At 44.6% G+C, this 12,983-nt stretch overlaps 1 protein-coding gene across 1 annotated transcript in view; it reads right to left on the reverse strand.

Annotated features, from left to right (window-relative positions):
* ENTREP2 (endosomal transmembrane epsin interactor 2) overlaps positions 1–12,983 on the reverse strand; it is a 54,955-nt gene that overhangs the window by 19,090 nt on the left and 22,882 nt on the right. The window contains exon 3 of the mRNA XM_063314029.1: positions 8,507–8,635. Within this exon, the coding sequence (XP_063170099.1) occupies positions 8,507–8,635 (129 nt within the window). The remainder of the gene's footprint in view (positions 1–8,506; positions 8,636–12,983) is intronic.

Raw genomic sequence — 12,983 nt, forward strand, 5'->3', positions numbered from 1 at the left:
AAATGGGTTTCTATGGGGGAGTTGATTTGGAGGTTTATATATTTGTTTGTTTGTCTTTATATATAAGGGGAAGAAGCAGTTGCTTTTACTGATTTTTATAATGCCTATGGGATGATTTATAGAAATAATGTGATCTTGGTTAGATTTAGAGTAAGGGACTAATTACGGAAATTGCTGTATATTCTTGTTGTTGAAAGTCGGAAGTCATCCTGTAATTTCTTAAAAAATCTTTTTTTCATTTTCTGTTTTCTCACCCTTTTTTCTCGTTCTTTTTGTAGGTTTGTTTTTGCTTTTTTTGTAGTTTTCATCTTTGTTCTAATAAAAGCTTTTAATAAAGCTTTTATTAAAATAAATCAGAAGGGTTGGCTAAAAAGGAAAAAAAAACATCTGGCTGATGCTTGGGGAAATAAAAGCTCAAGTATAAAAATTAAACTGTTGCAACCAGAGTTGGTGGCTATTTGTGCTGCTGGAAGGCTTGCACCATTTCTAAATCGTTTTACTAAAGCAAAATTAAGCCAACCTATTCAATGCATCACTCAAGCAGGCAACAATGTCTGAATTTAAAAAAGGGGGAACTCATAAAGCTTCTCATCTTGCTGATGTTGTTGTTGTTGTTGTTAGTTGCCATTGAGTCGTTTACGACTCACGGCGACCCCATGTATAACAGAACGAAATGCTGTTCAGTCTTGCGCCATGTGCCTGACTGTTCCAATGTCTGCACCCATTGCTGCAGCAAGGAAGTACAATAAACAATCATCTGGAACAAGCAGACAAAAAGCTACCCTGTTATATGAACCAAATAGATGAAAGTATGTAACCCAATTACATTAAGCAGAGCCAAGGTAATGTTGATGAAATCTCCCTTTTTAAACTCCTGCAACCACAGAAGCAGGAAGCAAATCATGCTTTGGGACACTTAAACAGCATCCAACAGTTATTTGTGCTTTTTCTCTCTTTTATAGACAATTTTCTGAGGCTTCACTTGGTGAAATCTACTTAGAAGTATCCAAGAGAGAGATTAAAAATTCAGAACCACGGACAGCTTCAAGATTCAGCAGAATCAACCAGAAGTCTGGAGGTGATGGAAAATTATGAGTCCTACTTTGACCTGGAAAGCTAAGAAGAAATTAGCACTTGGAGGGACGACTTACAGGGCTGCAGGCTAGACTGGAAGTAGACTAGGAATAAGTAGGAATAAGATAATTACAAACAACTTCTAGATTGTTGCCAAGAAAACGGCATAATTCTATCCCAGAAGTCACCAGGAGTCAAGTTCAACTCAACAAATAGCTTTCTTTGATGACTTGATGCAATACTATCTACCTTTGATAGTTCCCACACATACATCTGAAGCCTCTGGAAGGACACACTGCCTCACACAGGGATCCACAACCACACTCTAAAATGTTTCAGGTATTAGCCTATCTTGTTTGGGCTCAGAAGCTATATGAGGTCAAACTTGATTAGCACTTGGATAGGAAACCACCAGGAAATTCCAGGGCTGTGGGCCAGATTAGGAAGTCAGGAAAGGAGCCAGAAGAAGCCAGTGGCAAACCAGTCCTTGTTTGTTGCCTTGAAATCATGAGATTGCAGCCCTTTTCATTTTTTGGCACCTGGCCCTTGAGAAGGTTGCCAGCCTTATTCTCTAGGGTTATGTTATATTAAGAATAGGAAATGCCACCAGGTGGACTTAAGGGAGGATTCTCCAGGGGATGTTCTGAAGGCAGAGCCAGTTATGATAAGCAAAGAGCAAAATTTGTCAAAATGTAATAAAGACCAGCTGTTGCATTTCTCCCATCTGCTCTCCTGTTCATCCCACTACTGATTTTACCACCCTTAAGAAAATGCAGCTTGACAGTTTCCCCAAAGCACGCCATCCAACTGAGCTAAAACCACTCCCCCAGTCCAGAGCCGTGTGTAGCTGGCCTAGGAATGGAGCCCTACAAAGGGAAAGCTAAACTTAGCCTGTGGCTTGAAGAGGTTAAATGTTTGAAAGAAGGACCTTGGCAAGCTATAATTTGAAAACCCCAAAGATGTATTTTGCAGCCTGGAAAATTTAAACAGACAGGAGTCACCATTTTTGCACGGCTGTCTTCTGTCGAGTTAATCCAAATCCAATCACAACTCCCCTGCAGAAAAACCACAACTTAATACTGTGCGTGAGACTGTCGCACGGCCCTTAAATCTGGCCCTGTTTATGCATGTGCACACCCAGCGTGCCAGGTGCTTTGCACATCTTGTAAACCGCTGGTGATTCAGAATCTTTACTTCTTACCTTCTTCTCAAAACCAATTCTTTTAAGATGTCGGTGGAAGAGTATCCTCTATCATCTTGGAAAATTACAGTGATCTGCAAACTTCCTTACTTTCCTGACTATTTTCCCCTGCAATTTTCTGGAGTGGGTGGGGGGCTCCTGCCAACTTCTAAATATTCAGAAAACGTGTTTACATCCAAAGATAAATTTAGAAAATGGAAAGTCTTGATTTCTGGAGCAAATGCTCGGAATGGTTGTTTCTCAGCAACAGATTAAAATGACCCACCCTCTAAACATCCTAGCTGGGGCAGGGGGTGGCATTTCAAGATGGAGCAGAGCTACCTAAAAGTTTCCAAACCACCACCACCATCCCATTGTCTTGTTGGGCAGGGGCCTCTATTCACATCAGAACACAGGAATTCCCTTTTAAACATGCTGAGTAGGATGTTCAGGACAGGCAAGAGAGAGAATCAGTTTAAGGCATTCACTCTCTGGATGGCCACTAGTTTAGCTGATGCTTAGAACAGCTGCACTGAATGTGGAGACATTTCATTTCAAGAGGTTCAGACCCTCTTCAGAAAAGCAGCTGATGTCATTCCAGGCACTGGGCAGAGAAACCTGAAGCACAGGAAAATGCTGAGGAGTCAAAACGTGCTCTTATTTATTTATATTTCAAATTTCTATCACCGCCCATCTCTCCCAAAAAGGGGACTCTGGGCGGTTTACAGTCACAATTAAAACACATAAATTACAATATGAATAAATCTATAAAAATAAAATAGATATAAAATATAAAATCCAAGCAGCACAGATCTTGTTTGTCGGGGAGAGATCTACGATACTAGCCGCCCCCAAGATGAACTGGTGGCCCTCCCACCCCAAGCGAGGCAGCAGAACCAGGTTTTTAGGTTCTTCCGGAAGTCCGGGAGCGAATGGGCCTGTCTCACCTCCGGGGGCAGAATATTCCAGAGGGCAGGTGCCACTGCAGAGAAGGCCCGCCTCCTGGACCCTGCCAGGTGGAATTCCTTCACCGGCGGGGTTCGTAGCATGCCCTCTCTTCATGACCAGGTGGGGTGGGTCGATGTTAGGGGGATGAGGCGGTCCCTTTTATTTGAAGAAATGACATTCTCTGCTTCTCCAGGTTGACTCCAGAGCGGTGTTTCTCACTCTTGGCAACTTTAAGATGGGTGGACTTCAACTCCCAGAATTCCCCAGCCAGCTATGCTGGCTGGGGAATTCTGGGAGTTGAAGTCCACCCATCTTAAAGTTCCCAAGGATAAGGAACACCACTCCAGAGGCTAGTTGGAAGCCAGTTAAGAGAAAGCAGCCCAGCTGGCACCAACATCTGGACGGCAAACTAGGTAAGTGAAAGTAGATGCAGAATAGATTTTGGTTTTTTTTATGGACGGTGATCTGGGCTGGGGAAAATTATGTAGATTGGAGAAAGGTTTGGGCTTAAGGGAGCAAACAACCAAAATCAACCTCTTCAGAACCCAGTCAATCACTTCCTTCTCCCATTTCTTTTCTCAACTTTCTACTAGGTCTCTGACCTCACTATATATAATACAGGATTTTAAATTCTTCCTGAATCAGCACTGCTCATTCTGACTGGGAGTTTTTGGTGCCCCTTGTGGGACTCAGAGGGATCCCAAGCTACCAGATCCCATGTAGCCCCATGACAAGGGAGTTACCCAGGCTCATGAGAAAGTAGAGATCTATCAGAAGCTACATGCTACAATGCACCAGGGGCCATGGAGCAATAATGGGGGAAGATGAGTGGCTCCCTGTCTTACTGGTGGACTTCCTGCAGCCATCCAAGGGCCATTTGGGAAGCAGGAGGAGGACTAAATGGGCTTTCGTTTACTCCAACAGGCTCTTAACACTCTCACAGCCGTTACTAAGATCCACAGGAGCTGCCAATCCAAGCACAATGCCTGTGTATCGATTAAACAGGCCCAAAGGACACATGGTTGACACAGTTGGAGACACATTCCGTCCAGCTGCCATGCATGACCAATTGGCTTCCAGTGAGGAAATAATATGCCTGTCAATTCTAGACACCACAAGCTTTTGAGGGGTCCATTCCATCAACACTGTAAACCGTGTTGTAAACCGCCCAGAGTCCCCCATTGGGAGAGATGGGCGGTGATATAAATTTAATTAATAAATAATAAAATAAACAAACATGGCAAGGGCAAAATTAGGGTGTGAAGCAATAAAAAGGCCCCTGGGAGATTGGCAAACTTGACAGCCCCAGGGGTAGCCTCATTAGCATCTCATCCTATGCGCAAGTGGGTGCGAGAGATGCTACCAAGGTGACTTCCTTTCTGCTTGATTGCCTTCAGTGACAGAGCTTCATTGCTCAGATACCTACAGTTACCTGAAAAGGGATAATGAACAGTAAAAGTCTTTTCACCCATGAAATTGCCCTCTGTGTTCTCTTTTTCCTTGGGAAACTCGAGGCCTACCCTGTCTTTAGAAAGGTGGATTACAAATGCGAGTGGTCTAGCTGGCTAGCACGGAGATGCTCAATTTTTGTAGGCAAGCCAGCCCGACCACTTCGAACAATCTGCACCAAAATCTACTTCCTGGTCCCTCTGAAAGATTCCCCTCCTGCGAAAAGGGCTTCTGTTTTCCTGCCACGTTTTTAGGTCTTTTGAGGTCTTCCCCTGGGATTGGATGGAATTGGGGGGAGTTGGGAGAGACAGCTCACACTGGGCCCAAGGGAACTGCACCAACATTTTGCTCTCAAAATGTTCTTTTCTCAACATGGAGGAAAGAACCATGAAAGTCATTTTGGTTCCGGTAAAAATGGGGATAGTTTAAAAAAAACGCAGAAAAGAATTTTCAGTACAGCATTTCATGGAACACAGAATGCTCCCTTGCTGTCCAGTTGAACCTTTGGCCTTTCTAACAAGGGAAAGTTTATTCAACCCTCCCCAAAGTGGTCTTCTGCAGAAGTGTGAGGACTAGAGTCACGAGAAGACGTCTCTTATGGCTTCTCTCCTTCAGAGTAATCCCAGGCTGAAATAATTTTTCAAGCTTTTATAGCGGGAAAAACAACGGCAGTTCTGAATTTACGTTCTTATTTTGCTTAACGTGTAGGAGATTTTGAAAAACAGCTCTTGATATAATCCAGATGCAGTGAGTGTGTGGTTTCCCTGGGGATCACTTTTAATAAAACTCTTCAAGCAAGGGGGATAAATTCCGTATTTTATCCAATATTTAACACTAGAAAAAGATCCCTCAGGAATTAACAAAGGCAATGCTTGATATTTCTTTTTTTCCCATGGCTTTTAGGCAGTGAAAATATGCTCCTTGTATTTTTAAATGACTGTGGGAGCTGGAGGAAAAACTATTTTCGGTTATTGCACCATAACGAAGTCTCTATGAAGGTTGATTAGAACAAAGAATGCCGAGATAAAGAAACTCAGTCTAGTGGGAAGTCGTGAAGGGGGGAATTGGATTCTGTAATTTAGCGGGGAGTCCTCTCTTTATCAGCAGCATTTCTAGCTAAAACGTACCTCTAATTGACCGAAGCAAATGCTGAAACCTCCTGGTGGAACACCACGTCTGAACACTGTTGTCAGCCGGGGCAGAATCTTTCAGCCACGTAAGCAAAGCTGCTGTCAGATTCCTATGTTCTGTCTCACTTCCACCAGTGGGCGCGCATAATAAAAAAAATGAATTCCACAAGAGACCTGTCACAAGGGGAGAACGTGGGGGCCCAGGAAGCTACACGCCCAGACTTTCCATACATCCTATTCTGATAAATTGATGAGTCCAATTTGGGATTTGCGGGGGAGGAAGACACATGAAAGGATTTGCTCCATGGGGGAGAGGAGAGAAGAAAGTGTATGTACAGGTAATCCTCACTTAGCGACCACAATTGGGACCGGAATTTCAGTTACTAAGTGAAGCAGTCATGAATGCTATGACGGGAACCAGAGGGTGGTCCATCTTCGGGGAAGACGCCCCCGGTGTCTGTTACCGGTGGCGTGTTCCGGCCCTCCGAGTTCAGACCCGGGCCCTGGACAGCAGGTCCTTGAGGGCCCTGGTCTCCGGCTGCTGCTGCTTAACGCCAGGTCAGTCAACAACAAAGGCCCCCTCATAGGCGATTTGATCGCAGAGGAGGGGGCAGACCTGGCATGTATCACTGAAACCTGGCTGGGCTCAGAAGGGGGGGGTAGCCCTCTCGGAAATGTGCCCGGCCGGGTTTCGGGTGTGGCACCAGCCGAGATCCCAGGGCAGGGGAGGAGGGGTGGCTGTTGTCATCCGAGGGTCTCTTGTGGCCTTCAGGGGCCCTGCCCCACAAGCTGCCAGGTGTGAGACCCTGTTCTTCAAGTCCGGAGTCTGACCACTGTCTCGAGTCGGGTCCCAAACAATCTGGGACAGGCCCATGGCTGCCATGGTAGCCATGAACTCCTGAGCTGCCTCCGAGGCATGCCCCAGGGAAGGCAGATTGAAATCCATACAGGTAATTCTCATTTAGTGACCACAATTGGGATTGGCAACTCGGTCATTAAGCAAAGCAGTCCTCAGACTTCAGCTTTCCTTTGTTTTACAGACCCGCGAAGGTTGTAAATGCGAGGATTGGTCATAAAATAACTTTTTCATCATCGTTGTAACTGCGAATGGTACGAGGATGACCTGTATATGGCAGGCCCCAGCTGCTCATGAAAGACCTGGTTCATTCTTGAACAGGAGGGAACAATAGAAACCCCAAAAGCTGCAAATGATCTGGAAAATCACCGTCATCCCAGCGAAAGCCTTGGTAAACCACCTCCCAGAAAAAAACTACATGGTTGTGTCTATGTAGCCCCCAAGAGTCAAGTTCAGCTGGACAGAGCCTTCAGCTTGTGTAAAGAGAAAAAAAGAGTCCATTTGGTAGAAAAAAGCAGGACAGAAGTTGCTTAACTGAGGACCTCGGAAAAGGATGCTGTGGCTTCTCCACGTTTTTCCTTCTTGCTTCTGAAGCAGAAGACCAGCCCCCCAAATGCCCCCCAAATGCCAACCAGGAAAAGAGCAGCACATTGAGATGGGATGATATTTCGGTCAACACGCCTGGCCCAAAACATCCTCCAACAGGAGGCCCCGGGCAGACACAGAAGCCACCAATTCTCCCCTGGCAGCGCCCTGTGAGCCTGGGTCCTTGGGTGCTAAACTCCACCTCCCTGCCAAGCTCCTTTAGCACCCCAACAGTTGCATCTGCTACCCACGTCCTTCTCTTCCGTTGAGGAAACAGCCACCTCAAGCCCAGGGCCTATAACAGCTGTTTTCACTAGCAGCGGCCCCCGTAGCAATCGCTAATCATACTTACAGAAGGTGAGCTTTATCGCTGTCAGTGTTTACCCGATTAGCTATAATTTCTTCCCCAGCCCCGTGAGACGCCTCTGAACAGGGCAGCAGAAAAGCAGTGCCAGTGCAAAAAAAGGAAAATAAGAGTGAAAGAGCTCAAAACAGGAGGCTTTATTTTTAAAAAAGACTCAAGAGCTTCAAGTACAGGTAGTCCTCGCTTAACGACCAAAATTAGGACTGGAATTCTGGTTAAGCAAAGTGGTCATTAAGCGAATCCAACCTGATTTTATAACCTTTTTGGCAGTGGTCGTTAAGCAAATCACCGTGGGCATTAAGCAGATCATATGGTTCCTCATTGATTTTGCTTGCCAGAAGCCGGCCAGGAAGGTCAAAAATGGCAATCACATGACCCCAGGATGCTGCGACGGTCATAAGTGTGAGGACCGGACAGAAGTCAGCTTTTCAGCACTGTCATAAGTCCGAACTGTCGCTAAATGAATGGTTGTTATGCAAGGACTCCCTGTATCTTCCAGTCCTTCCTCTTAAACAGCAATGAGGTCCAATCTGGCATTACGCATTTCTAAATTTCGAATGAAATAGGTGCACCTGCCAGCAAGAGTTTTTGCTGAGCCAAGAAGAGAATGATGAAGGGAATAAATCAAGGTTGGCCACTTGTCTAGTTAAAAACGCCGTAGTCACTTGGCACTTACTTTAGCAGTACTTTAGCAACTTTACAGACTCCCACCCTGCATGGCCAAATCTTGCCAGTAACCACCATTTCCTACCTAACACCGGCTGCAGATAACCGGACTCTCTTTTGATAGGTCAAGCCCAAAGAATATGAGAGGGTGAACTCAATGGATAATTATGGGGGGCCCTGACTCATGGAGGATTGCAACTCAAAGCTTTCTCCTCTGGACTGGACTTCAGCGAGCTGGTGCCTTGGAGTCTTACCTTGAGGGTCAGCCTGACCCTGTTGCACTCTTGCAGCGGGTTCAGTTTCAGCATCTCGCCCAGGCTGCAGCCGGAGGCCTGGTGTTGCAACTCACAGCACACGCAGACGCTGTCGCTGTCAAATTTAATCTGAGGAGGGAACAGAGGGGAGAAAAAGCCATCAAGTCTGACTGTGATCCGGCCAGGTCAGCGCTAACCCCATTGGTGTTCCAAAAACTTTTCCCAAACCATGATGCGACGGGCCCTTTCCCTGCAGTTGCTTTTCCTCAGGGTATCCATGGCTTGGAAATTATCTGTAATTGGGATTTGGGGTTTCCTCCTCTTTTAATTTTCTCCATTTTATCTTTGCATTATTGTAAGCTGCTCAGAGCCTTTTGGAATCAAGCAGGATAAAAATTGCAGAAACAAACAAACAAGTTGTTTTAATAGATGCATTGAGTCAGCAGAACAAAATAAATTAAGGTCATAGCTTCTTGTCTTGTGATTTTATTCTATATCTCAATGTCTAATCGTTCCCATATAGTAGAAGTAGTCCTCACTTAACAACCATTTGTTTAGTGACATTCAGACTTATGACGGTGCTGAAAAATCCGACTTATGACCAGTCCTCACACTTACCGCCATGACAGCATCCCCATGGTCACATGATCACAATTCAGGCACTTGGCAATCAGTTCGCATTTACAACCATCACAGCGTCCCGTGGTCATGTGATTACCATTTTTGACCTTCCCAGCCAGCTTCTGGCAAGCAAAATCAATGGGGAACTGCATGATTCACTTAACGACCAAGTGGTTCACTTAACACCAACAGTGATTTGCTTAATGACCGCTGCAAAACAGGTTGTAAAATTGGGTTGGATTCACTTAATGATCACTTTGCTTAACAACCGGAATTCTGGTCCCAATTCTGGTCATTAAATGAGGACTACCTGTATTGCATCTTTATTTGATGTATCTCCTGCAGCCTTTGGAGTTAGGCAGTTTAAAAATCTTACAAATAAATAAACCAATAAACAAAATCAAACACTGAACTCGGGGCTGACTTGTTCGAGGGTGACGTCCTACATTCTTAATGGGGAATGCCTGCAAAATTTTGCAAGTTAAATAGATATCAGAGAAGGGAATGCTTCTGAGTAGATGGACCACGGCTTGGCCGAAGGTGCTGTGTTCAGCCCCAAACACCTCCCGTTCGAAGGGTCAGGGAACCTTTGATGGTAATTTATCCAGGTTTGCTCTTATGGTTTAAAACCACCCAGGTATTAAAAGCGCTTACTTTAGAAGCCCTTAGCCATGACACGAAACCCCTCCCTTCCAAAAGCTGTAAAAATGAATAAACTTGACAGAAGTGCACCAAATAGGGATGAACACTTATTTGTTTGGTGCACTGAGACTGCCGCTCCTGCCAGCATTTATGAGCAGCAAAATGAGATCCGTCTTATTGGCGTCCTTCATTTCTGCGCTTCTATTTCAAGACGCTACGTGCGGGGGCAAAGGGAACTGGGGCCTCTGGTCGGGTTTTATCCTTGGCAGTTTTTAAAGAGGCAAAACACACAGGCAGAAACAGCAAACGGGTGGGGTGCAAGCAAGGACACCCCTGGAGATACACCCTAGAGACAAGCTGAAATCTTTGCCCAATTTTATGTCTTCGTTTGCAGACGGCAGGTGGCAAAATTGAGATATAGTTAATAATTTGGAAGGGGGCGGTGACAGGAGCTTATTGGTGGTAGCACCTTGTTTCACACCTCAACACTGCCCCTTCCCCTTTATACAGGCAGTCCTCGCTTAACAACCATTTGTTTAGTGATGGTTTGGACTTGTGGCGGTGCTGCAAAAACCGACTAATGACCAGTCCTCACACTTATGACTGTTGCAGCGTCCCCGCTGTCACATGATCACGATTTGGGCACTTGACAACTGGTTTACATTTATGACCATTGCAGCATCCCATGGTCACATGATCACCATTTTCAACCTTCCAGGCCAGCTTCTGGCAAGCAAAATCACTGGGGAGCCGTGTGATTTGCTTAACGACCACACAGTTGGCTTAGCACCTGCAGCGATTTGCTTAACGACTGCCGCAAAAAAGGTCGTGAGATTGGGTCGAATTTGCTTAATGGCCACTTCGCTTAGCAACCGGAATGCCAGTCCCAACTGTGGTCGTTAAGTGAGGACTACCTGTATACACATTTTGTACATGATATTCCCCCACAATGTGACAGCACGTAACAATTCTGAAGAGAATTGTGGATCTGTGTGTATTTTTCGGTGTTTATGTGCCTGCATGTCTCTGAAGCAAGGCTTCCCACATCTTCTCCACTCCAGGCCGGCTCTTTTAAAACCTCATCATCTTTCCCTGTTTATTGATTTAAAACCCTGTTGATCCTAACGGTCTACCAGCTTTTAAAGTCCATGAAAAACAAGATTTGAACTACAGCCTTTGTTTAGAGGAGGTCTTCAAGAGGGGACAGAGTGACAGCTCTCCACTTATTTATTTATTCATTCTGTTCTTCTTATTTATTCCAGTTCCTTTATTTAGTTCCAACCAAGTAGCTTTAGGACTTTGTGGGGTTTCTGGAATCCCTTCTCTCCCTTTTGTTTTTCCATTTTTATTAGGGTTTCGAATACAGTGCTCCTTTACAGCCAAACGTGAAGCATAAAGCTTAAAAGAGGAACCCTGTTTTTGCTGTGCTGTTTTCACCTCGTTTTTTCCTCCCAGGATGAATTTCAGATTGTGAGCTGCTCAGGACAGAGAACAGAGGAAGATGCAGACAAGGACCATGTCCTGGATCCAGGGGTGCATCCATAAGATAAGATTCTAAGATAAAGAATGCAGTTGCGTCCTGGGGAACCAGGATTTACCCGTCTCCCGTTCCTTGGAGGATAGCTTAAGACCTCCTGATTGCCCAGACATTAAGCCCAAACACAGGCCTGTTGGGTGGGTGGAGAGAGAGATATCCCTCCCACTGACCAAAGACTCTTAATTCTTGCAGAGTTAGCTACTGCCCTGGATATTGCATTATTGCATTTTTGCATTATTGCTATTGTTGCCTAGGTGGCCTTGGGGCAGCGGAATGTAGATACAACGGACCACAGCAGTCATAAATCGAAGCAACGGCCCCCCAGTCCCAAGCTGGTTTGGATGGAGCTGTGAAAACCCACTTTCTGAATTAGAGGGGAAAGGAGGCCTATCAGAAAAACTCCAAGCTCACTCTCTGGCTTTCTCAAATTCAGTAATGTCTCCCTCTCTTCTTGTTATTGTTAAAAAAATCAGAAGCAAAGTGGGGGGGGGGGCTATAAAGATAATAAACCACCCCCTTTCCTGTAAACTGAGCATTGCAGAAATCCAGAAGCGCTTGAATGATTGCACTGATTATTTCACAGCCCATAAATCACATGTGTGTTTGTATCTGTGTGTGGGTGTCTGTGTGTTTGTGTGTGTGTGTGTGTGTTTGTGTTTGTGAAGGCAAGCCTCCTGTTTATTATCTCATCTATACAAATGAGAGGTACAGAGAGCAGGTCAGCTCTGCCCTGATTTTTCCTTATATTGTTGTTACTGCTTTTTCCTTTTTCTTTCTTTCCCTTTTTCATATTTTTTTCTTTCTCTTTTCTTTCTTTTCCCTTTAAATGATTACTACTAGTGGTGATATCAATATTAATATTCCCTTTAGAGTATTATAGAGACTTCCAGTTATTGCGTAAAATGACATAAGGAACTTAGTTCTAAATATTTCCCTCATTGATTAATGAAATAATGAATTTCAGATTGTATGATAACAGCAAACTCTATTTACTGGTATTTTATTCTTCAGCCACTATGTCTCCTTTTTTTTCTTTTTCTTTTTTCTTTTAGGCAGTTATTAATTCTCTTTCTTTAAATGTTTCAATAAATAAACTAATTAAAAAAAAGATTCCCACCCCCAAATAAAAATTTGCCAGATTGCTGCGGATTGTTTCCAGTGACCCATTAATTACCTGAACAGGAAACTGGGGGGGGGATGAATCTTGGGGTTCCTTTTTGTAAAAACTGGTATGTTTTCTCTTTAAAAATAAAATAATGAAGAATAGTTTTAAAAACTGGGAACCAGAGACAGAAGGAGAAAGAATTGAATAAAAATAACTAGCCGTGTCCTATTAAATGATGTAGACAGACAGAAAGACAGAAAGACAGACAGACAGTTTGGTGAAATGGTCAAGGCACTAGGCTACAAACCAGGAGATTGTGAGTTCTAGTCCCACCTCAGGCACAAAGCCAGCTGGGTGGCCTTGGGCCAGTCCCTCTCTCTCAGCCCTTGGAAGCAGGCAATGGCAAACCCCTTCTGAAAAACCTGCCAAGAAAACTGCAGAGGCTTGTCCAGGGATTGTGGCAAATAGCCATCAGACTGAAGGCCACAGGCCTTTTCACCTAATTCTGTGTATTGGCGCAGCCTTAAACTGAATTAAGCCAAGACGTTCCACTTTGCGGATCAAACCTGGTT

The sequence above is a fragment of the Candoia aspera genome, chromosome 13, assembly GCF_035149785.1.
Source record: "Candoia aspera isolate rCanAsp1 chromosome 13, rCanAsp1.hap2, whole genome shotgun sequence".
NCBI lineage: Eukaryota > Metazoa > Chordata > Lepidosauria > Squamata > Boidae > Candoia > Candoia aspera.